Source organism: Apus apus, chromosome 11 (assembly GCF_020740795.1).
Source record: "Apus apus isolate bApuApu2 chromosome 11, bApuApu2.pri.cur, whole genome shotgun sequence".
In the NCBI taxonomy this organism is placed as follows: domain Eukaryota; kingdom Metazoa; phylum Chordata; class Aves; order Apodiformes; family Apodidae; genus Apus; species Apus apus.
Window position 1 is genome coordinate 10437433 of NC_067292.1, and position 26116 is coordinate 10463548.

The window sequence follows — 26116 nt, forward strand, 5'->3', positions numbered from 1 at the left end:
AGCAACCAGAAAGGAGGGGTGGGTGGATGACCTGATGTACTTGTGAGAGCCTGTCATCTCTGTCTCAGCAAATTTTGAGGCCTGAGTTTGTCATTAATGGAGAAGCCAAGCCTAGATTTTAACCTTGAAGCTCTGTTTTCCCTGTTTACCAGAGAAAATTATTTAATAAAAATTATTCCAGTGTACTTACAGTGTAGTTTCAGTGAACTCTTTTAATAGGTAAGTACTGGAGGGGATGTATATGAACTGTAAGCCCAATACACTTAAACCAAATACGCATTTCTGTCTGTAAGACAGCCCTTCATCTTGCATATAGATGAGCTCCTGGATAAAAAGATAACCTATTTTATTTGTGGTCTCTGTGCAAATAATCACCAACATATTAAGTGAAAAGCATGATATATGTTCCAGCTTTGTTACTCTCTCAAAAATTATAATAATGTACAGCTAAGAAATGTTACTGTTTCTTTACAATTCCATGATACAATAGATGCATTGGTTTACTAAAAAGAAAGATTTTTTTGTATTTCAAAGACTGTTAGACAACCTGGTGTGCCAAATTGGCTTTCCCATCCTCTGAAATACGTAACAAAACAAGGTTCTACAATGGAGTCTCCACCCCAAGCACTTGCAGCAGCCCTGCAAAGCATACTGTGTGGCTTCACTGGACACCTTCAGTAACAGCAATCCTATCTGTGCTGCACAGGCAGTGAACACATCTTTGCAGGAAAAAACACTAGCTAGTAGCTGAGACACGATAACTTCTTAGAGCATCCCTCCACTGGAACAGGCCATAGGAGCACACCTTGTTTCTTCCAGGGAAAGACAACAGGCTAAGGTATAGCCTCTCATTCAGGGCATACAGTTCAGAGGCCATTTAGAAAGCTGTTCCTTTCTGTTTCTCAGCTGTTAGTTAACACCTTCCAGCTGAGACCCAGTAACTGGCTGTGTAAGCACTTCTAGTCAGTTCTAGGGCAGAGTCAAACAAGTTGGTTCAAACCACTGCCAGGTGGCTCAGCTAACTTGTTTTATTTTGTCCTGGAAGACTCGGGAGTGCTCACAGGTCGGAAAGAGTTGAGAGGGAGCTCCAGAATCCTGGATGAATCGAGCTAACTGGCATCTTAAGCATTAGTTCCTTTGAAAGCAAAGCCAAGACAGGTTAGTTTAAACACCACTGACTTTGCCTTTGATGCAATCAATTATCAGGAAGATAGTATTCAAAAAGTCAGGAGGCAGCAGTATGCCCCGTTGTGTCTCAGTGGTAAATCTTTGGACTAGCAGCCTGGAGATTTCCCCCTACAAGAAGAGAGCTTGCTCTGCCCCAGCATCTTGAGTGCAGGCCCACAGCACACTGACACACCCACACAGCCATGCCTTGGGCCCCCAAAGTAAGCAGGTCCAAGGCTCTACTTCTCAGATCATTGCAGGACCCTACAGAGCACTCAGTAAGAGCATAGCCAGCAGATCCCAACTGCAGCCACATGACGCTATCAAAATGAAGCAGTAGGTATGCTTTCAGGCAACTTAAACACAATCAAAAACAGAATTCCAGAGCAAATGCCATTAGCAGAACTAACATTACTTTAAGTCTTTGAAACAGACCATACATAGCTTTTCCATGACCTGTGCATCACAGTGATACTGGTTGGCCTGGTCCAAGAACAACCTCCATCCCTTCGTATAAACTACAATTGGGCCATACTCTGATGGGGAAAACACACAGCAGAGCATCCTCCTGTCCTCTGTTCTTCCTATTTCGCTCCTTCACGTGTCAGGCACGAATACACAAGTGTATCGTACAGCCAACACTGGAACGTGTTCCAGCCACCCTCAGATTTGGCTCACTCCCTTGATGGCAAACTATATAAAAGTGTGGTTTGCAAATATACACTGAAGGATTATTAGATTTATTTTGTTTTTTTAATGACAACATGAACCCAAATCCACTTCAACAAGACTTTTACTACTAAAGTAATTTTAATCTTAAGCTTAGATGCTAAACTTTGAGAAACAAGTACTTAAAATAATTAGAACAGGAAGCTATTGTGATCAGTTAGTTTAAAACAGAGTTACAGATCCAGAGTGCCATCTACTGGGCTTCTCCGAGAATGACAAGAGTTCAGAGAGGAAGGATGATTTTGGTCGTGGTTTTTGTGACCGATAGCGAACTTCTTTCAACAGATAAAGGGGAAGTAGTCATATTAACTAATTTCCCTTAAACTAGAGCATTTAACTCTGCCCAACGTGTTATGTTGATAAGTGAGATAATACAAAATAAGAACCAAGTGACAGTTGTCATGTTACCTGTGGTTCAAAAAAAAAATATTAAAAAAAAACCCCTATTCCTCTCAAGTTAATAATTCACAAAGCACTGACAAACCAGAAAGATATTTCAAGGTGGGTTCCCTGGAATCTATCCAGGAACCAATATTGTTCACTCAGAGTGACCAGAGACTTGGAATTCATGGGTGCACCAAGCTGAGAACAACCGCAAATGCCAAAGTGAGGAACTAAATTCAGGATTACCTCGGCTGACTGGTGAAAGCGTGTAAAGTCAGGATGCTAATAATCAGCTGAACAAGTGAGGAAAGAAGAAAGAAGTGTTCTAGCACACAGATGCAGACTAGGAAAGGACATAGTAGGTAGCAATGCAGAGGGGAAAGAATCCTTTTCCTTCTGAAAAGGATGTCAAACAGGTTATGATGAAACTAAAAGCCCAAGTCAACAGCACAACCATGTCACACAAAAAAACACATTCCCAAGCTGGGAGAAATGTCACATGTAAGAAACAGAGGTGACTATTCCAACCCAGTTAGCAGTTGTGATGCATTAGCTTCACTACCACGTCCAACTCAAGATATCATCTTCAGAAATTGAAGACAGTCCTGATGACAGGAACAAAAATTTGGTTTAGAAAGCATGTCCTTTAATTAAAGAAAAAAAAAAATTAAAAATCAGGGGTGTTTACAATCTATAAAAGAGAAGACTAAAAGAAGTTCTCTAGCAAACTGAAAAAATAAAGCATAGTATAAAAAAGAGAGTTTCCCAGTGACCACTGAGGAAGAAAAGATAGGACTATATTAATCACAACAAAGAAAATTTAGACTGGCGATTTAAGAAAAGCTTTTCTGTTGTTATAGTGGTGAAGTGTTGGAAGTGTCAGAGATCTTTAAAAAGGACCTTTAAAAAATGCAAAAACAAATGCTTGTTTTGAAATTAGGCCTCTGCTGTGTACAAGACCCATATTCCTCTACAGGAGCTCAAAACACAGTGATACTGCTTGAAGAATCTCTCAGACTTCCTAAATCATAGGAAAAGGTCCCAGATCTTGCAGAGAGCCATGAAAGAGTGGCATTGATCAGGCCAAACAGTCAGCCTTACCTGCTAAGGCTCTTACCAATGCCCAATGAATGTGATACATTACAGAACTCAGAAGATATACTTCATTGTCAGAAAGAGATCAGAGACCTTTGCAGAAGACATGCTTCTCAATCTGCTTTTCCAATTATCTCATCCAGGTTTCCATTCACCATGCCTGGAACATACCCTTAAAGCTCAGTACACTCAGAAGCCACTGCTGTAAGCCTGACAGTCGTGTATTTGCTAACTGAGCTCTTGGTAATGCTCCTGCCCCTTAACTCACATGAAAAGAAGTCTTACCAAAAACCTGAAACAAGAGGAAGAGACAACTGAATGTTCACAGAATATTAGGGGCTGGAAAGGACCTCCAAAGATCGAGTCCAATCCCCCTGCCAGAGCAGGACCAAAAAAAACCTAGGGCAGATCACTAGAAAGGTATCCAGACAGGTCTTGAAAGTCTCCAGAGAAGGAGACTCATAACCTTTCTGGGTAGCCTGTTCCAGTGCTCTGTAACCCTCACAGTAAAGAAGTTCTTCCTCATGCTGAGGTGGAACTTCCTGTGGTAGAGCCTGAATCCATTGCTCCTCATCCTATCACAGGGCACAAGTGAAATGAGGTGGTTTTATTATAAACACAGACTTCCCACTGCCTTACTACATACCACAGGACATTTTTGGTCAAAGATGGCTGCTGGTTTTCTGTGTATAGTCCTCCATTCCCAGCACCCACACTAACCGACACTAACTGTTAGACATCAGTGAAGGAGGACTCCACTCCACTCACCCCCTGGCACACTGTCCTGGATGGCAGTGCTTTGCCCAGGGCAAGGTAGTGGAGAGTGTGAAGGATCTTCATGTCTGTTGCTAGAGAACAGCTCACACATTCTGGCTACTCAGTGCTCATGCTATCCCTTAGCATGGCACAAATATAAAAGGACATTGTTTATGAATAATATTTGTTTTTAATTAAATTTGTAATAATCAAGGTTAAGGACAGAAACCTCAGCAACAAATTATTAGGTTTATTTTTAAGCATAGGAATTACTTTTATCTAGTTCAGATGCTTAGCTAGTTTGCACAAGCTAATTAGGCTCTTCAACCTATTCCAGAAGTGTCCCATAACCTGGAAGAAAAAAAAAAAAAGTAACACTCTGGACAATTTCCTCTTTTATTGGACTAGAAGAAAAGATTCTGCCTTCCCTTTTCAAATGTACATCCCCCATGCTCCTGTTTAGGTAGCAGGGAGTCACCCAAGAGTCACATACTAATGCAGATTCCTCTACCACACCTTTCTGAAAACAGAGTACCATGTTACTGGAAACACAAAGAACACCATTTTTTTTACCTTTATCACATAGAGACAGAACATGATAGAGCAAGGTGATAGAGAATGGGATGCTTCCAGCAAGTAACTGGTCTACCTACACCTGGCAACATTTAGAGTTGCCTGTTGGGACTTGTTCACGCTAAAGTGAAAAGGCTTCACATGGTTCCCTCCCACTGATGTCACCTCCCAGTAAATGGCCCTACCTCCTGCTTGTATGCTTGCTCTTAATCCTAATATAGCAATCCTACTGCAGTGGAACCCTACAGTCCCAAGACAGCTGTCAGTGCAGGGCTGGCCAAACCCCTCTAACAGGGGTTTGGCACAGGACACAGCTCAGATCAGTCTCCTATACTTTGTATGGACATAAAAGAGGCTTTCCACAGACCCTATTCAACATCGCAAACCTTTCTCTCAAGTTTATTGGCAATTAAAAATAATTTCACAATCCTATTACTCCTCAGATTTCCTTCTGCTAAACCAGTCAGCCCACTGCTTTATTCAAGGATACAGGACAAGATAGTTTCTCCTTCCAAGTAACTACCTCTCAGCTGTTGTTTATGGTGACCCCATTAAATTAAAAGCTGAACTATGCTTTAACTACCCTAAGTTTTAGTTCTGTAGGGTTGGTTACCTCTTAAGACAATAGAAATTTGTTTAGATGGATAGATGGAGGGAATCTGGAAAGAACATCTACTATCAAGAAGTCTTTATAATTCTTTAACCTTGCTATCTTCATGTAGGCTTAACATACATTAAAGACCATATTCATTTGAAATCTCAGTCATAGCATCCCTTCAAAAATAGCACATTAAATTCTCTTTATTATTTCTTACCAAAATACAATAACCAAACCGCATTGTTTGTGTCTCCTTTTTTAGGGCATAAGTAAAAATGAATTAAATAACTGGCTTAAACAACTTTGATAATTTCTCTACATTTCAGAACATGGAGAAAATGAGGACAAAAATAGCAACAAAAGAGAACACATGCAAGCTTCATTGCATCCTCTCTGTGCAGTTGCTATGCAGCAATTGCCTTCCTACAAAGAACTTTGGCTTTTTTGCTTACTAACATTTTGTCATTCAAGTAGATACAGTATGTTCAGACCCAAAGCAATTTAAAAGAAGTCTTTGCTCTGAGAGCTGTCTCAGATAACTACTAATTAGAATGTACATGCCCTCTGACTTGCTCATTTTAGAGCTATATTAACAATATGACAGAATATGCAACATAAATAAGCAGCCAACACTACCACAAAAAGAAAGAAGTCCTCTCTTTACCCTCATGCAAAAAAACAGTGAAGCTGACAGGCACTCAGCCGGGAGTTGGGGTAGGAGGGAAAAAAAAAGGAGAATTTTTGGCAGTTAATGTGGGCAACCTTTGTCACTGCTGTGTTTTCTAACAGGTTTCTGGCCCACTGCTGTTCTATACTTCTGTGTTTTGCTATGGATGTGGGCATATGGAAGCTCATGTTGTAAAAAGCCACCTGCTTACCCCTTCAGCCACAGTAAAACGCTTAAAACTTTGACCAGAGAAGTTGTTTATTACGTACAAACTTGGAAAAGAATCAGTAAATCAGTGCTCTTTATATTGATTTAGGTAAAGAATTTATCCTCTTTCCAAGGACAAATGAGAAAAAATAAGTACCCCACAGGGGTCCAGGACTATAAACCTAAATTAAGTTACCAACACAGGTTTCCTGGCTATATCCCCTTGCCCATAACCATTATTCCATACACCATATATATCATCTCATGTGGTAGGGAGAGACTGTACTGCTACTGTACAGTCACTATCCTCCTCCATCACCAGCACAGCTGCACTCAACCTGTTTTTCCACCCTGTTTATTACCCACACTACCTGATCACACTGATCTTTTAGCTGTGTTCAAAATGCACCTAATGTGAAACTGGACAGAAAAACAGAATGCTCAGAAGATTTCTCCATTTTTTCCCAGATTTAATGGTTTCTTGGCTACTTCTAAGAAGAATTTCCTGGTGCTTTTCTGTCAGACTTTTCCTTTCTTATTGTCAGTAAAATAATTGACAAAATAAATAAACAAAATCACACAGTTGTGCCTAGTGGCTTTTAGCGAGGATAAACAATTACAGTACAAAGTATTTGTATCAGCAAGCAGAGGGCACACATACACGAATACTCAGCGTTCTCTCTGGCAAAGCCCCTTAACTGGCCAGAACGTTTTGGGTTTTGGTTTTGTTTTTATATCCTGCAGCTACTGCACAGTTGAGTTGAAGATTATTGTTAGAGCTAATTGAATTCTACTATTAACTTTCATCATTCCACAGCCAGCATGTGCTGTTCCTCACTAATCAGTGTAAGAGGGCTGACAGGGGTTTTTATCTTCCACACAATACCACAAAGATTATACACATATTTCAAAGCAAACCAATATTTCTACCACAGCAAAAGAAACCACACGCAGCATTATCCTTCTAAGTAGTTATTAATTTAACAGATTCTGGAGTTGTTCTGTAAAGGTTAATTGATCCTAAACTTCCTTAGGTTCTCCAGCAATACAGGCAGCAACAAAGTTATTAAAACCACTCATTCCCACATTTCTTGATTTTTGTACTTTTTTGATGAAGTTCAATCTATTTTTTTAGCTTTTACAAAATAGACAGTCATAGGCAACTTTCACAGAATTAATTATAATGTTCATATAAGACTAGTACATAGACTTTCAGAGGTACTAGAAATGACTGGAGTTGCTACCAATGGAAAACATAGCCCTGAAACAATCATCTAAACCACGTAGAGGAAATACCTAAAACATCAGGTAATTTTTGAAAATCTGAAACTTCATTTCTAGTATTCACGTTTCCCTGTGTTTAAAAAGAAAACAGTAGTACTGTTCACATCGTTCAGAAAGTAATTCTTCTTACAATATGCTTCCTTATTAAAAGTACACAGTATTTGAACAAAATAACATTTTAGAAGTTAGTGAGGCAGTTCGTTTAGAAACAACAGATCCATAGAGCAATAGATCAATTTAGGAAACAAGTCTCAGCCTCTGAAAATCAATAAACCCTTCTAGAATAGCAGCACTATAAAGCAGCTTTATAAAGTAAAATCACTTACAATTATCAGCTTTGTAAGAACAGTCCAGTGCTTTCCTCAAACAGCTCACCAGTTTTCAGGTCATACTTTTCATTCTAAAGTCAAACAAAATCAGACTGACATCACCACAGAAACTTCCCACCTTCCTTCTACTGAGGTGAAGAACCAGACCTTCCTTCTCCCATTGATAACACCCCACCGTGTCCAATTTCCATTACTGCGTTGGTTGGCCCACTGATGCACACTATTTCCTTCCCACCACTCCCAGATACCCCATAATGTTGTTGTGAAAATATTTTAAGCTATGTACTTTCAGCATAGGTCACCCCTATAGGGATCCTATTTCAATACAGAACCGCTCTCAAGAAGATGTAAATCTTGACTTATACATAAGGACTGAACCAGGGATTTTCGATAAACCTTTGGCTGTTATAGCTTGAGCAAAGAGCCCAGATTCCCAAGCTTAAATTTATTTTTCTCATTTAATCTTAGAGCAGAGAAGACATCATCCATTTACACTCTGATGAAAGCAGTTTGCTTACAGAGCAAAAGATTTGTGAATTACCACCACATGATTTCCCTTATATTTAGCTTGGATTCCTATGTTCTTGCTGTAATCAACTATTGCAACATTTATGCTCCATCCCTTCTCTGAGGAAAGGAAATACTTATTATTTCCTCAAATGATGACTCCAGAAGCAGTTTATCAACAGCCCAGCAAGGCACCTGGGGCAACTGGGAGAACTGGTGGGGAGGCCTTAGCTGTGGGCTCCTCCTCACTAACAGGTGCACGTGGAGCTGGTGTGTACACAGGCTTGGGGTTTTAACTCCTTTCAGAGAGGTTTGAAACAAAGTAGGAGGGAAGAAACAAGAAACTAACAAGAGTAGCAAGGGTGGTAACAAACAGTGTTTGGGCATTGCTGTTGATTTTAACTATGCTTGCTTGGCCACATGCTGCCAGTACTGATTACAAGTGATGTTTTTTCTTTAAGTTATTGCAGTACCACAACGGTACACGGATCACCACTAAGAAGATTCATGTGGAGATGGCCCTGTGAAAGTGAGCCATACTCATTTATCAAAGAACAACAGAAGTTGTGAATACAAGGAGTCTCACACATACTTTTCACACTGCATGTAATTTGATGATGAGCCAACTACTTTATTCCATAATTATGACAACCTAGATGAGCCTTTTTTGAGCTCTCTTGGCTAAGCAGCTGGGCTGCATGGCAGTGATCTCCCCTTGAGCTGGGACACCTCTCAAGGCTACTCCTCGAGGCAGAGACACATTTTACCAACAGCAGTTCTTTGGTAAGTGACTGATAGCATGCTGTATTGACACTAATGAATCACTGCTAATCTATATAGTTATTAAATATTATTGTAAACTTTGTATAGATAATTCTAGTAGGCATAAACAACTGTCCAAGCCTCAGACTACAGCTGGAACTAGTCACACCTAAGCTCCATGAGTTTAGAAAACAAGGGGGTTCACTCAACCCCACGACACAACTGGAGGGTCTCCCTTAGCCTCCTGTGTCAATTATTCTAATCGATTCTAACTCATCTCTCCTTTATATGTTTCTCGCCATCAAACGCAGCAAACCTTGACAAACCACTGTTAAATTTTGTTAAAACCCATCGAATTTCTTGAACTCCTTCACATTAGTGTCTTTACCTCAACAAAACGTGTTTCTCCTCCTCCGGGTGAGGTGCCTTTGCCACAAGGGGCGGCGGGACCCCCGCCCTGCGGAGCGTCCCCTCAGCGGGGCGGACACGGCCCCCCGGCGCCTTCCCGCCGCCAGCGCGCGCCCCCCGCGCGGACACCCCCCTGGCGGGCCGGGGGCGGCGCATGCGCGCAGGGGCGGCGGCGGGGCAGAGCGCGGCAGAGCGCGCGCAGCGATGGCCGGCGGGGAGCAGCGCGGCGCGCCCGGCGGCCCCGCGCGGGTGGCGCTGAAGAAGGAGATCGGGCTGCTCAGCGCCTGTGCCATCATCATCGGTAAGGGCCCCCCGCGGGGCGGCGCGCCCCTCTCGGCCGAGGCACAGCACCCTCGGGGGGAGAGGGGTACCGGAGAGCCGGCTCCCCCCCGCGTTACCCGGACCGCGAAGGTGCCCGGGCGGTGTCGCGTGGGACAGGGCGTCTCGGGCAGCCGTGAGCGGGGTGGAAGGAGAGAGCGGCGGATGGGACGGCGTTTCATTATCGCCTGTAATGCACGGTCCTTCTTGAGGTACCAGCAACATCGCAGTAAGAGCCCGCTCCACCCCGACCGCTCGGCGGGACACAAAATGATGGGATTTCCAAAGCGTTTTCCTGATGGCCTTTTGAGCTGTTAAGTCTTAAGCAGCTCTTATTTCTAAGGCTAAAACCAAAGTTGATTCTTCTATCTACGATGGGGGTTCTTCCAAATGACAGCTCGGGCTTTCAGACCCCTCTCGCCCCAGGCCAGCGGCGCGGCAGCACGGGCAGCGATGCGCTCCCGCTTCCCGTGCCTGCGGGTGCCGGGCAGAGCCGCTGCCGGTCGGTGCCTTCTCCGACAAACCTGGTTTCAGAGTTACCAGCCGGCGGGGCTGAGCCTGCGCCTCACGCTTCTCCCCCAGCAAAGTCTGAACTGATAAATGGGGCAGGCCGTGCTCAGCACCTTCCCTCGGCACGCTGTCTCCACCGCTCTTTGAGGCACCGCTCTTTTGGGGCAAAGCTGGGGAAGTAGTTTCCCAGGGGAATACAAGCAGCCTGTGGAAACGCAGTGAGCCTCAAAAGCCCGTGGAGAAGACCTAGTCATTGCCTCCTCTGCCATGAGCTGGTGCGAAGACTTTCAGTGACAGCTGGGGAAGGTTCGTGGCAGCATGAGGGGGTGGCAGTGGGCACAATAGCAGCTGCCATGTCCACGGGAATACTCTGTGCAGCAGCAGAATTGGCTGGGACATGTTATTGGGTCTGCACAAATGATGTCCCCAAGCTTGAGAAAGAGGACTTTACTGCACACTTCCTGTGGGTTATCATACTATCCTCCTGCAATTTTATGCTGTTAGCCCTGTATCCCTTTATACCCCATTTGGGTGGATGGGGTCTTGCAAAAATAAACAAACAACCAAACAGACAAAAAAACCAACAACACTAAAACAACAACCCACAACCAAAAAAAGGAGAGGAATTGTAATGCCATTGAACAGAACCTCTTACATCATGGGCAAGGCTATTATGTAAAAGGAAAATATTTAATTCCATTCCCATATTGAAATACTAAAATCTAATGGGCAGCTGTAACTGCACTTTGTGGGAGGATACGTTCTACGTATACAGACATACCTTTACTGTGAATCTTTAGGCTTATCTAAGAGGCAAAAAATCTAGTTTCTGGATGTCAGTGGAGCACAGATGCCCTTGCGTAAGAGTGGGATTCTGGTGGGTCTCGCCCAAGTTGCTGCTGGCCATGGGCAAAACTTATGGCATCTGTCATTTGCTAGTCCTAGTATTAGATAATTCTATCTCAAGACTGCTACCCTGCCCTCTCAGATCCCTTTCCAGTCAACATTTCATCAACCTGACTCATTTACAACATGTTGCAAGCAGCATACGTATACATAACCCTTGTACGAAACAAATCTGGTGAAACAGCCTCTCATCAAATCAAAGACATTTTAGGAATGATTTAGGAGTAGGGAAAAGTATTGACATTTATGATGAAGTCTAGTACTGTCTAGCAGTTTAAGTATTAGAGAAGGTTATCTGCATTGCCAAATAAAGCCTAAAAATTCTGCTGCAAATTTTCCTATGTTTTGATAAAAGTAGTTTGAAAATCAAGCCTAGGATCCTATTTTGAGGTTTGATTTGCTTGTGTAGGTGGGTAAAATTACATCATCTATCAAAAAGTCTTCAGTAACAAAATGATTATAAGAGTATAGTATAGCTTTGTAGATGTCACTACATAAAACATGACAGCCTATAATTAGAGGATACTGTAAATTATACCAAATCAGCTTGCAAGCCATTATTGAGTTAAACAAGATAAATGTTCTTTAAGACTTTTCAGCAAAAAGCTAAACTACTTGAGCTGAATTATTATTAGGCAACCAGTTTGCTCACAATCTTTCTGTATGACAAACATAAGGGGAAGACTTCTTTCCAAATTATTGAATGTGGGGGAAAAATGGATGCAGTGTCTTAGCCTTTTGATCTGATGACAGGCCAGGACTCTTATACTGGCCATCATCATGGATTTCCCATTTCTGAGTTGGGGAAGGAAATCCTCCCTTTGAAAGTTCGGACATTAGACTGTGATGTGTCCCATGGCAAAGCCATACTTCTTGAGCACACCAAGGAAAAAAAAAAAAAAAATCACCTTTGAAAGAAAGCCTCATCTCGTTCTGCATGGAGCTAAAAGAAGACTCTATTTTTCTTTAAATGTTCTTGTAGGTTTTCTTTTTGCAAGTAGTGTACAGAAGTGCTGCCGATACAGAAAATGTAAGAGGATATATTTAAATTATCAAAGTTTGATGCTGTGATCTGCCAGCATTACAACAAATGTTCGATTTTAGCTGAATGATCTACAATTCTAGTCAGCTACAGGATGGATATAAAAATTAAAATCTTCTAGTAATTAGTAACAGGAAGAGGAAACATGAGGGAGTCTTTGGAAAATACTGTAAAAATGAGTCTATAAATATGTGATTAATAAGCTTGTGGTTACCTTCTATACACTAATTCTGCTTGTTTAAAATAAAGCATTATATGATTTGTAGTTGGAAGAAAAAAAAAATAATCAGATTGTTGTCTTTGTGCTCCCTGGCATAATTAAATGAGATGAAAGAGAAGGCTTGGAGGTAAGAACACCATTATCTGGTATATTTGAGAGTATTCCAGTAATATCAGTCTCTCAATATCTCATAGTCCACAAGGACCCCATGAAATTAAATAGTTCCATCTGATAAAAACTACATCTAGATACAGGTACACGACTTCATCCACCTTAAACATTAGAATTCTGGCTGTTAGAGCCCAGGAGATGCTCAATCTGCCCTGTGACCACGGAGCATGTACTGTTTCAAGGAGCAGTGACTGGTATGGGAGGTCACAGGTAGCCCTCATCCTGCCAGCTTCCCTTTTTCTTCTTCTCATGTTTTGAATTCTAGGACAGTTTCCTTACTAGTTTTACAACTGAGATATTTAATATAATTATAATTACTATGCCATCTTAATACACTCACCAGACATCCTTTCAGATGTTATCCTTTCTTTATGGGGGTTTGAAAGGCTTTGCCCTAAAAAATGCCACTTGGTCTAAAAGAGACAGAAAAAAAACAGCAAAGTAAATCAAATTAGGAATATAATATGCCTGGCTTACGTTCACCCCATAGGACAGTCTCCTGACTTTCCTGAAGATACCTCTTGAGGTATCCTAATGTAAATGTAGGTACTAAATATAAAACCTTTTTGTTTTAATGCTAAAAAGACACTGATAGTTAATGACTGTAAAGCTGAATACTGTGTTTAGTAGTAGTAACAAATCTTCCTGACAATTCATCTCTGCCACAGAACTTTGGAAAGTGCCTGAGACTTCTGTAGGAGCACCCAAACTGCTCTGTGTTGGCATCATTACAGCAAAAATTGATCTCTCACGGGCTCCAGCTATTAATAATCTTCTAATGTACTCAATTACACTGCAAATTAAGCTTTCCAATACTCAGATGAAGTGATAGAGCATAAAAAGCAGTAACATATGTGCTTTATTATCTACTAAATAATAACTTACAGATACTATCTAGTTGCTTTAGTTCCCAATTAATATTTAGCAGACACATAAATCTGTGCCATATTTAATGCTACAGTTATTTTATGCACTTTCTACATAGCTGCCTTACATCTTATCTGTAGTGCTATATATGAAATTAAGATTACTGCACATGTATCTCTTCTACAGCACAGGGGCATTAGCTATATGAGGAAATTTTTATTCAGTGCCTTCAATAGCACTTGGTTTTGCCTATGGAGATGAAAAACTAAGTAAAAAACTCCATGACTGAGCTCTGTGTAGTTTCTGCCACATACCAGTGCTCTTTAGAAAAGTTCAAGACTTAGAAACGGCAGCCTGATTGAAGTCTGATAACATCCTATTTTGTTTGGTTTGAATAATAAAATTAACCACTCTTACATTAGAAACGAACATGCAAATGTATACACAAGTAGCATGGATAAGACATTTAACAAGATAAACTTGACTGTTTTTTAAATACAGATCTAGTAGTTTTATTTAAGTAGTTTTAGTAGTAGTAGTTTTTTTTAAGAGATAAATATCTCTTAAAATACTTGTTTATGCAGCTTGTAGAACTGCATGAAAGTAGCCGTAGGGTTTCGCTCACATTATGCAGCTTGTTGCATACAGGTGAATGATTTTATGTCAGGCTGTATAAGACATATTAGAAGACCTACAAATTGAGTCACAATAAAATGTCAGCTAAAACTAAATACATCTCCTTATTTTGCTGAGCATAGGCAGTCAAGTTACCCGTGTCAGCTGACTTTGGGTTGCTTAAAAAAAATGCTTGCAGTACTTATTCTACTCACTCACAAGCTTTGTGTAAGATCCCCTGTAAACAGGTTCCTGATTCAATTCCAATGATAGTATCAAAACTGTTACCAAACAGCCAGCAAGCAATACCTTCAGTTATTGCTACTTCTGGAAGTAACTTTCTGGAATTTGTCCATTCCCATCACCCAAAACACAGCACACGCTTGCTTTCCCAGCAGAAGGCACACAAGCTGAAAAGCCCCCTTGCATTGCAGATACTTCCTGATGTCAGGATTGTCCTAAAACATTGCGCATATTACTGCCCACATCATGATAATCCATCAAGGGAATGACCAAATAAATTCCCTTGGTTGTCATTCTATCTGCCTGGCATTGTACTTATTTACTAACAATTACATATGCATCTACGGAGAGGTTTTCCTTTACATAAATACCACTTCCAAGCAGACCACTCTGAGATAACACCAAGTTCAGAGGTATAATTGCACTGGATGTGATTTTTCCTCCTGGCCATTAACACAAAACTATGTACCAGCCTTTCTTGCCACTATGTCTCCTGCTGTTCTAACATGCCCAAAAGCCTGCAGATTCTGCTACAGGACTCAGCAAGCTGCTAGCTTAACACCAGGGAAAAACATTGAATGGGGAATAGCCTTCATACTCATGTTTTTCATTAAAAAAAACCCAGTAACTTCAGTGGAAATGGGTAGGTATTAATGCCAGCTACTTGGTGAATCCCCTCTGATCGTGCTTCATATGCCACCGTTGCTTAAGGAGACTGGTTATTGGTCATTCAATCAACCAGCACCTATCAGATGCATCTCTTTGTTAAGTAATATATCAAATCATTAGGAGATCATTCCTAGACAGCCCAAATGGTCTTCACTGGAAAAGTACCCAAGGTAGAGGACTGCAGCAGAAACAGATGCATGAGAAAGAAGAAAAACACCCACATCTCTAGGCGATTTCTTCCAGTTTCTGTGATCCTACCCAGGATCACAGAAAATTGTGGTGTTGCAGCAAGAGCCTTCTCTCTCTCTCTGAATCTGTATGAGAGCATTTAACTTTCATAGCTAGCTGAAGTTTCAAGACACCTTTGTTCACTGACTTGTGAGAGTAATACAGATTACTTCAGTGCTTCTCTCTCTCAAAAATGTGTTTCTAAATAGAAAGTGTCTTCCTTATCTCTGTTATACACCTTGCAAACTGGTATTTTAAACATTCGCTTCAACATAGCACTTGTTGGTGTAGCACACAAAGATGAATGATAATTTCTTTAGGACAATACTTCAGGATCTAGCTCTGGACTGTAGAGAAATGTAATTCATAATCTTGTCCTCTTACAAACGCAAATTGTGGTTAAATAAAGACAGGAGCAAATTTTTATTCAATATAAATTACACATCTTTCTTAGCAGTAAGAAACCACACTTTTGAGGCACTTGTGAAGGTTATTTTTCATACAGTCCAGAGGCTTAGATTCATAACTACTGAACATTTCATGTCCAGATTCCACATGTACATAAAAGCTGATAGGTGTTCTTAGTTTGGTATGATAACCAGTAGGAAAGAAAGGCACATATTACCAAGGAAGATCAGACTCTACATTTTGAAAGAAAGAAACGTAGGGATGCCCATCCAAAATACATTGTGCAAGATACATTTATGGCATGATACACTTCAGGGGTGATACCATGTTCTGGTGTTCTTTGAGGCTGTGCAACATACAGTTATCCATCAGGATCATTTAGGGTAGCCTTCTAACCTGAGTTCAGGGAGCTGAAAACAAGCTGCAGTTTCACTTGCAAGTAAAAACCATGGCAAAGTTCAGATTAGCTTGGTAAAAATCCAGGGAGCTCCTGCAGCTTCCCTGGGCTAGCGGCTTACCTCCGAGATGGAAGTTACAGTGGGAGGCAAAAAGGAGGTCTAATTAGAAGTTCCTGGCAGGGGAAAAAAAAAAAAAAAAAAGCCTTAACTTTATAGTTTTTCTTAATTGAGTCTTTCTGGGCATAGAGAACAGTTCTGTTTGTCCACAGATGTGCCTTTCTGCTGCAGGCTGTATTCAGGAGAATTCAGCATGTGAAGCCCCTCATGTACAATAAGTAAGAGCCAAAAGAGCAGAAAGAGAAAGAAAAAAAAAAGTGTCAGCATGAACAAATCCTTCCCATATGATCTTCAGGAACAGCAGAAGGGCATAATGAAGATCTTTTGCAAAAAGAAAAAAACCCAAACAAACAACTACTCAATTTTTGCTTTATAAAGTTACTGACATTTGAGCAAAACTTGCAACATTTTTAATACAGTTCTGTTTCTATGTTATTGACTGTCAAGTTTCACTGACTGGTGGTTTGGGTTGGGTAGGTTTTGCTAGCTGTTCTTTTTTTCCTTCTTACCTTCCAAAAAAGCAGAAAAAGATGACTGGGGCACAATGACTGATCAAAAGGCTGAAGCTATGGGCTTTCTGCAATGGCTGTCAGTAGTTTAGGTACCCTGCAAGAGAAACTCCTTCTTCCTTGACAGATGAAAAAAACAAAGGTATCATCCTTTGGTAGTGTCTTACTCCTGATCTGGCAGTACAGTGCCTGCTTTCAGCAGTGCCATAAATCTCCACTCGTGTTCCCTTTTCCTGTGCCTTGCAGCTCATTTCCTTCTAGCATAATGTAGCCTTTTCTGTTGAGAAAGTCTGTTCTGCTTTGGCAGGCTCACAACAAGCAGAAATGGTTTGGTAAAGGTTTAGCTTTTTTGTGTTTGGAGCTTTTTGTGTGCCAAACTTTTCCTTTCAAGACCCCGTTTTTTGTTGGGCTGTGAGGGGAGTTTCTACTAGCTGCCACACTTTTTTGTCATCTTGATTGCAGCATGATAAAATGAGAAGGCATTTGTCAGTACCAAAGTACCCCAAATGTAAAACATCCTAACAGTGTTGTTTTTTCTGCTGGTCCTGAAAAACCCAGAAGTCTCCTAAAGAGTTCTTTAGCAGATGTTCCACAGCAAAGAGCAGGGAGCCAGCATGGACCAAGCATCTCAACATCCTGATTCCTTTTTAAATGCCTGTATCCCTCTCTGTATAGTGAGAAAGCATAGAGAATATGCAAACCCCATTCTCCTGCAGAGGAAAGCCATTTGTATTGGTAAATACATTTCTTCATATGCCAGCCTCCAGAAAATCTCTTTATGCAGTATTAGTTTATTCTCCTAATGTGCTCTTTTGGCACTGGCCTCTGCACGTCAGGGCTGAAAAGCAAGATTAGAGGAGTGGTTGCCTACAAATGGTTCCCATCTTCAGGAACTTGTAGATTCTGTTTTTCTGATTGCAGGGTAATGAATGGCCCAATCTGATGTTAGGGTGAGACATTTAAATTCTTGCTCCTGGACATAGTCCATCATCTCTTTCAGACAACAGAGACAAATGCCATTGGATCTTAGAGAAAGAAAGGTGGAGAGGAAAATACTGGTGATGTTTTAGCCTGAGGAATTTCTGCATCACTGAGTGATGGAATAACCCCCATGGCTGAATTGCTCCAATTAATTTAACACTTCCTTTAAAATAATACCAAAACTTAAGGAAAAGTAAAATCTCTCTACATCTGAAAATTAAGTTGAATTTTTATCTGATGTTTAACTATTGTTGCAATCACATTTCAAACATGGGCCTTCAAGATCAATACTGTAAAACAGCACTGAAATCTGTAAGACTTCAGAACAGTTACTTCTGACTCCAATAAATAGGTCAGTGATCTGGATGAGTGGCAGTTTTTCTGCTATGAAAAACAATAGCTCTTTCATCAGTTAAATGGAGCCACATAATCTGGATCAGTCCAAACATCTTAATATATGACAAAAATTATGTTTGAACAATATAAGGACCTTAGAGTCACAAAACCCAGGGAAAAATCAAGTTAAGAAGAATCTCATTCTATTGAATACTCTGGGTCAGAGATCTAAAATCCACAATATTATATAATCCATGACAATGAATATCACAAGGCTGTCCATCACAAAACCTCTAGTTCACCTGTGACACTGGACAACTCACATACATGTTAATTATGCTCCGTTAACTCTGGATCAGATAATCACACAAGGTAATTCCACTTGAATACACGTGCATGATGTAACAAGCTAAAGGTCTGACAAGAAAAAGCATCATTAGTTGGCTAGTCTCTTGTAGTTCTCAAGTGTCTCCCATCTTTGTGCTGTTACATTGTTCAGAGACCATGAGATAAGGAGAAAAAACTATTAGCACATCATATATGATGGGTGTTTAATAGTCACATACTGTGCTGTGAGATCACTCCTGCTAGGGCCCCACAAGGGAGGTTGATGAATCCAGAAGTGTCCCTTGCCTCCCTGCCAACCCCTGCCTTGGAAAATCAAAATGTGCTTCTCCATAAACCTGAAGATGATGACTGCCAACAAATACGAGGACTTAAGGTTATAAGTTATGTGCTTTTATATCATAAAAATCCATCCTTTTGTACAAAAAAACCTAAGGGAACAGTTTTTCTTAGGAAGCTGCAAGGAATGGTCTGAGAAAAATTAAAGTAAGGGGTTGAGTTCCTTCTCTGTATTATTTAAAAATTCTTTAGCAGCTCTCCCATGAGTATTATAGAACAAGGCTTGCTTGCTTTTGGGGATGTCATCTCAGAATATATTTCATTTCCATTTCCCCATTATATTTTTTTTTCTCTGCCCAGATTCTGTGCTGCTTTGAAAGCAGACTTATTTCTTCATTAGTTCAGGTTTCAAGCCTTGTTTTATCATTAATTTGAAACAATGCAAACAGTTCTGATGTCCATGAAAGGGAGATGAAACAACAAAACTGTGTTAATATGGGGTCCTAGAATGTGATTTCTGAAGATGGAATTGAGACCCCATAAACACAAAGTTTCACAATTTCTGGTACTTTTGAATACAGTCTGAAAACTTGAAAAGCCATACACTTTGGAAACATAAATAACCAACCATTTGTGTAAGTGCCCTGCAAATACTAATAGCATTAGTTAGTACAAGAGAGCAGAAAGTATCCAAGCTTTTTCAGCTTCCAAGCACTGTACTTAAACTCAAGTAAATTAAAAAATAGCTGAATCAATATTTTAAAGAATAAGGGAAAGAAATACGTGATTCTGGGTGTTGTCTTTGCATGCCCAGCCTTCAGCTTAGAAGGGATTTCTATTTGTATGACAGAATGAAAATATTTATAATTAAAAAAAAAAAAGCTGACAAACTACTTTTCTGTACTACTGCTAGTAGATCTTGTTGTAATAAAGCCCTTTTCTTATGGTAAATTCTGCCAGAGACCAGTAGAACACAATGTCTACATGTTTGTTGGTTGTGGACTCAGCCAGTTCCCTAGCAACGTATTAAGATTTAAGTGGACTACTACAAAAGGTACCCAAATCCCATACATATGATGAGTGTGTGCAGAAGGAATTGCTGCCCTTCGCACGCTCAGGCTCCTGACAGGAGATTAAAGACCCTTTTCTTAACAGGTCCTGAGTCACTAAAATCCAGCTGAAGTAAATGAGAGCTGAGGACTTCCCTGCCTCATAGGATCAGACCCCAAATCAAACTAAAGCAGCTAGGTAAGGAGCACATCAGCCCATTACTACCCACAAGACAGAGGCCAGCCGTCGCGCCGCACTGCTGGCTGCCAGTGGACAGTGCTGTGTTCAGGTTGCACAGGACAGGAGCGAGAGATGTAGTGTAGTCTGCTCTTGTTAGTTGAAGTTATAGGGTGCCAGTCTTGCACACTTCTTTTACTATAAATCTAATAATAAAACCATCGGCCCTTTGGAGCAGGTGGGGCTCATCATCTTGATTACAGAGACAGGGGAAGTGGCTCGCAAAAAGGCCAAGAGGAGCAAATTCGCTTCCAACCACCAACTCACAGGACCTCTCTGAAGACAGGTCTCTAAAAACACCTTCTATTGAAATCCCTACATTTCCCTTGTAGCCTTCTGAGACAGTCTGAGGACTTCTTGGCTCTGATCTAGCTGCTCAGAAGCACCAGAACTGAAAAAAAGAAAAAAAACCACACCCAACCAGTGACAAAACTTCTGTAAAGTGGCATTTGTAAAGAATGTGCTTCAAGCAGAGATCTATGGTCTCATTTTCTTTTTTCCTAGTTACCTAAATCAAGTCAAACATCTCCAAACTGTAGCAGAACTAGAACAGAAAGCATATCATAATCAGGGTCCAATAAGTTGTGAAGGCAGGGAAGTGTTAATCTGTATTTTTCAGGCTTAGCCAGTTCAATTCCATGCTTCTGTGTACTCAAAACATTCTGTAACTAATTTTTTCCCATGTGGGGGCAAGAAGTGACATTTTTTTGTTTAAATTTTGATAGAGCCGGTCAACTGCTTAAGCAAACTTGATAAATAAAGACACCAGTGAGCAACATGAAGCTTTCTAATTCTGAAGATACTTAATTTTAAGAGTTAGTTGCAGTATTTGCTAATAAAGGATTCATATGTGCAAAAGAAAATTGCATTGCAGTATTGCTTACTTTTGAGATCCTATTACAACAGGTCTGGCATTTCCCTTAAATGCCCAGATCATAGATGTTTAACACTTTCAAGAAAAGTTGACATTTATTTTGAAAACCAAGAAGCTTAGATAATTTTACAAAAAACTAGAAATGTATTATTAAAAAATGAAAGATTAAAAAATAAAGTCAAGATGCAATCAGGTCCAGTTTCTAAATACACGAGGACAGCTCTATGGCATCCTAAATTATGCCTATAGAAGTGTATACTAAGCTGATAAGTATTTGTAAATCTCATTTAAACTCAGGTTGATATAGTTATTAAAGTGCACTTCAAATTAGGTGTGAGCTTTAAATCAAACATCATCGTGCAATAGTTGTGCACACCCTGGGAAACACAAACACTCATTTTTGCTATTCCACCTCAGTTCATTGACCACAGTGTAACAAAACCGTTTCTTTGTATTCTTTGCTAGAACAGGGACAAAGCCATGTAGAGATGTAATGATACCATGCTGACAGAAGCAAAACTAACTACACCAGAATTTGCTAACACAGATTTACAACCAGAAGAATGTAAACTTGAGAGCCTGAATGATTTCCAATAAAGGAGCTGTGAAACCTTCAAGAGCAGTAAGCTTTGCTAAAGAGCTCATGTCTTGTTTACATCTGCATCCAAAATAAGGTTTGTGTAGGATCCCAGGCAGTGGCAGAAGAGCTTATTGGAGATTCTTAATCAATCTTTCTTCCCAATAATGTAACCTGAGCTATAACACAACAGTTGGTGTATTTGGATGGTTTGTTACTGCTGTTTTCAAGTTGCTTTAAGTATGTATTGCTGGGAATTTCAATTGGAGAAGGCACTATCAGCATTTAACTCCTTTACTGTTCAGGACAATAAAGACTAAGCTTTACCTTAAAGTTTAGCATGCTTAAATTGCCATGATACCCCTTTAGAAATTAAGGATCAAGTGATGTCTAGTTTAGAGATGCTCTTCTTAATGGATCCCAGGTTATGATGTTGTCACAGGTTTGAAGGAGCTACATAAGCACAGTCAAACCCCATCTGACCCCCATCTTTCTGGGGTCAGAGCAGGATGCATAAAACCCAGTAATTTGAAAGAACACCAGGGGCAAAACTGGGAATTAAGTTTTGCCTTATTTACAGTTTAAGCAAATAAGTTCAAGCTGTGTCTTTTCTCTAGACCTGCTCATTCCTGTAATTTTGCCCTGGAGCAAACAGGCTCATGTATGGGTTCTTGGTAGTCATAGCTGAAGGTTGAAAGAGACCCAGTGCATGCAGAGATAAAGTTTGAAGTGTTCACTTTGCTGAATGTAAACTTAAAAGGAGGAACATTTTTCCCAGCAAAAAACTGCAGAGTGATGCCGTGCAAGGTAAGCAGGGAGATGCCATAGCAGCTGGGGAGCCAGGTGGGGGTCAGGGAGACAGTGCCAGCTTTCAGGCTGGTATCTTCAGCTAGAGCCTAGACTGATCTAACAAAAAAGATGCTTTTGTGAACTTGTACTAGCATACTGTGTGACTTTTGAAATTGCATAGAGCCATTTCATAGCATGTCTGATGAGGCAAATGATGATGCTTCCATGAGAACTGACAGCTTTCAGGAGTGGACTGGATGAGGCCTTCCCAGTGGATAGCAGTTGCCAATAACTTTTCCAGACTGTTCAAATAATCTGTTTAATATGCTCAGTCACAATGAGCAAGAAGAACAGAGCTAGGGAGAGAGAAAAAGAAAAAAAACCAAAACAAAACCCCACAGAATTTCTGTGAAACAAATTATGCTTGAAAAAAGGGTGCAAAGGTCCCTGCCATTGGCATGAGTAGGGCTAAAGAGTATGGGCTGACAAAAAGCTGTATCTGTCATACTGTCCTTGTCTGACCCGCAGCACTCCCCAATACAGCTGCACTCTTTGGTTGTAATTAAAGCTAAGTTGGGGAGCTTTAGAGTGGCATTTTGTAATTGCTTTTCTTCTGGATGAATACTGAAAATCATTGCAGGTGCAGAGGACATCATGAGAGCCATCCCAGAGACACAGATGTCACTTGCAGGGTTTCTCAGCCAAGGGAATTAAATCAGCTGCATGGGCTGGCATCTGCTTCTTAAGCCACTATGGGGGGACCTTGCTCCACTATCAGTTGCTTTCCTTAACATCAGGATTATCTGGTAGTAGTCAGTCACATGGGGTCCTAGAGAAGACCCACACCTCCTCCAGCAAGCATGGACACTAGGAGCTGCCCATTTCTGCATCAGGGGATTTAATGACATTTCTGCTGTTTGCAGGTGAAACTCCAAGTCAGGAGGATATTCAGGTCCAGAGAGCACAGGATACTGGACAGGTAACAAGGGCTAATACTAGAAGCTGAACTATTTATAGAAAGCAGTATGCAGTGCTACATTTTCTGACCAAGGCAACCCAGGAATTTTAGGAACATGAGATTGGTTTCACCTACGTCCCTCAGTGGTGATTTAGTATTCAGTTTCACTTTGGAACCTAGTGGAAGGGTTGGAGCATTCTCTTGGCTTGGCTTCAAGGGTCACAGTAGCTCCTTTATGTGCTGAAGTCTCACAGTCAAGGGGGTAGTTTGAGCTCCTGTTCCCTGCAGTCCCCTGCTCTGCTGCCAACAGCAATGCAGTGGGACCCACCAAAAAGGAATGCTCCACAGCTCTCTGCTGGGGCCCTTCATCTTCACTACTCAAGGTCCCTGATGCCAGCAAAGAAGGCAGGAAAAGAGGTGCCTCAGCAAAGGTGTCTGGGAATAATCCTTTCCTAGACACATAGCCCCGCTACTGCATAGGCTGCTTTCAGTGTAGCAGCATGCTGGAGCTCACTCAGCATTGTTCCTTTGAGAATGTCCCAAGGAAAATGCCACCTAGTCCCTAGGAGAAGGTTTTTCCCAATATTTCTGCCTTATCGTTGCAGTGTATAGAGAAGGGCATGGGAGGCTGAAGTTGGCTCTCCATGGTAATGAAATGCAGCCCACATATCCTCACACTGGCAAGAGAAGAGGAGAACAAGTCAGAAGTTAAGGAAGTAGAGAAATCAAACCAAGTACAAGAGTCAGAACACAGGAGCAGGAAATAAAGCAGTAGACTGTGTGCCTGAAAAGAGCAGACAGAGCCTGCAGCTGCTGAAAGGATTAGCAGACTAAAAGGAGTTCTCAACTTAGAACAACAAAAATCCTATCGTACAGGCTTTAGCTTCTCCTTTGATATGAACACATTGCAGCAGTGTTACTCAAATGCAATTAAATAAAACCGTGCACTAGCAGATACCTGTCTTTTCCTTTGTTATTTCACATGCTTCTAAGAGGCCTGATCCCCAACATCTCCTCACCATTAGTGGAGGTCTGTCCTCAACACACATCATCTAAATGTTTGGTCTCCAACACAGGGAGGCATTATGCAGCTGGAGGCCAACACTGACGGATAGGGACAACCGTGTCTCCTTCCAGGTGCTAAATGTCAAACATGCAGATTTGTAAATTAATCTATCATACTCAGTGTATGCTCACATGCACACTTAGCAGAGCATGGTGCTCACAAGCCAGAGCATGGGATCAGAGTTTTCACTGCCAGTTAAGGCAGCATTTGTGTTTGACTCTTAAGTACTACAGTGATAATATCCAAAATCATATCTTTTGCAGTGAGGTCACATCAGTAAAGATGTGCCTTCTTATAAGTACAGTCAGCACCTGCCAATGTAAACTTTCTAACTCAAGCAACAGATTATTTTGTGACAATCACATTATCAAAACAGAGGCTTAAAAGCTTTCTTGATCAAGTTTCTCTCTTGATTAGCCTTCTTCAGTAGAAGAAAAGCAATTGAGAAATTATCACTAATTTTGAAAAAAAAAATATAAAAGAGCTTTTCAGAAAGTTAGAAGTTTCATACTACTGTAACTTTCTGTTTTTAAGCCAGCTTGACAGAGGTTGGGCTACTACCAGTCTGAGATGGGCAGCCTCGTGTGGTAAGCAGCAGGCTTCAGCTGAGCAGCAAAGTGCTGCAGTCCTACAAGCACACCTTGCAGGTTTTTTCAAGTACTGCTTTTCTCTAGGGCTGCTTTCCATTGCTAGTGGAAAGTCATTCCAAACTATTAGTCATTATTAAACGGCATACACACCTTAAGCCAGAGCAAAATGCGCAACTTACTGCTTCTACAGAACTTTTCAGATGGCCCCAGATATATTAAAGGCCCCAGGAAGCCTGAGGTCAGCAGTTCGCACAAGTCTGTTTTCTCTAGATTGTGAATTTTTCATCTAATTGCAACAGAGCTGCCTAACACTCCCCCAAAACCACCACAGTGCAGCCTTCACGTACAAGCAGCATCCAGATGCTATTTCTGCTCATCAATTTTCTTTGCCATTTAATCAGTCTTGCTTTTTGAAGCATCAAAGACAAACAGAGGCGGTTCTCTCCAAGGGGAAAGATACATGCAATCGTCTTACAGGCAGGTTGATTAGAGTGGGGAAAACAGCAAACCAGAAGCGTGACAGCCACAGTAATAGTCCCTAAAACTCAGGTTAAGAATGATAATTTCACCCTCACTGCCGCTCCCTGAGCTACCCAGGTAAAGGCCAGTCCCTCCTGTTTCCCAGCTGATGGCACTGCTTCATTTCGCCTCTCCCGCCGCCTGGGAGCTCACGGGGCCCGGGGCGATGCCTGGCGCAGCCTGGAGAGGGCGGCCGGGGCCGGGGGCTTGGACCCTTCCCGCCCCGCAGCAAAGCGGCAGGGGTGGAAAACCCCACCGTATTTCTTTGGGGTTTTACATTCATTAAAGGATTTTTCCGAAGTGAAACAGTCCTGCAGGAAACTGAGCCTGGCTAATTAAATGTTCGAGTTTACAAAAGGTTTGCATGCATGCTTGTGAGGATGCTGCAGCTCATTTTAAGAGAGATTACATTTTAATATATAAATATTACATTTTAAAATAGAAATGTAAATTCAAATCTCCATAGTATCTTATGCAATAGCAAGCTCTAACTTCAGTACTAAAACAGACTGTCACACCCTCTCTAAGGCTGCATCTGTTATTATTAGTGAAGTTCTGCCTGAAATATTTCCTTTACCCAGTTTTCTGTGCTAACCACAGCTTCATTGTTAGAGAAGCCTGGTTCTTCAGGTCCTCGTGGACCTCACCTGTATTGTAGTGCTCAAAAGGCAAATATCTTCTTTATAAATCTATAATAAGTTAAAGAAAGCACTTTTGTCAGTATTTTAAGTAGCTTAATTTCTACAGTCTTTAAAGTTGAGTGCACCATAATCAGATTATAAATTCTTAACCCAGTAAAATCCAGTTGGAATGCTGGAATTACAGTCT

At 41.0% G+C, this 26116-nt stretch overlaps 1 protein-coding gene and 1 long non-coding RNA gene across 3 annotated transcripts in view; one reads left to right on the forward strand and one right to left on the reverse strand.

The window, feature by feature from the left end:
- Positions 1-7856, reverse strand: part of LOC127389241 (uncharacterized) — a 155172-nt gene extending 147316 nt beyond the window's left edge. For both annotated transcript variants that reach the window (XR_007890595.1, XR_007890596.1), the window contains exon 1: positions 7787-7856. This is a non-coding gene — a long non-coding RNA (uncharacterized LOC127389241). The remainder of the gene's footprint in view (positions 1-7786) is intronic.
- Positions 7857-9670: 1814 nt separating this feature from the next.
- SLC7A10 (solute carrier family 7 member 10) overlaps positions 9671-26116 on the forward strand; it is a 37342-nt gene continuing 20896 nt past the window's right edge. The window contains exon 1 of the mRNA XM_051629760.1: positions 9671-9767. Coding sequence (XP_051485720.1) covers positions 9671-9767 — 97 coding nt within the window. The remainder of the gene's footprint in view (positions 9768-26116) is intronic.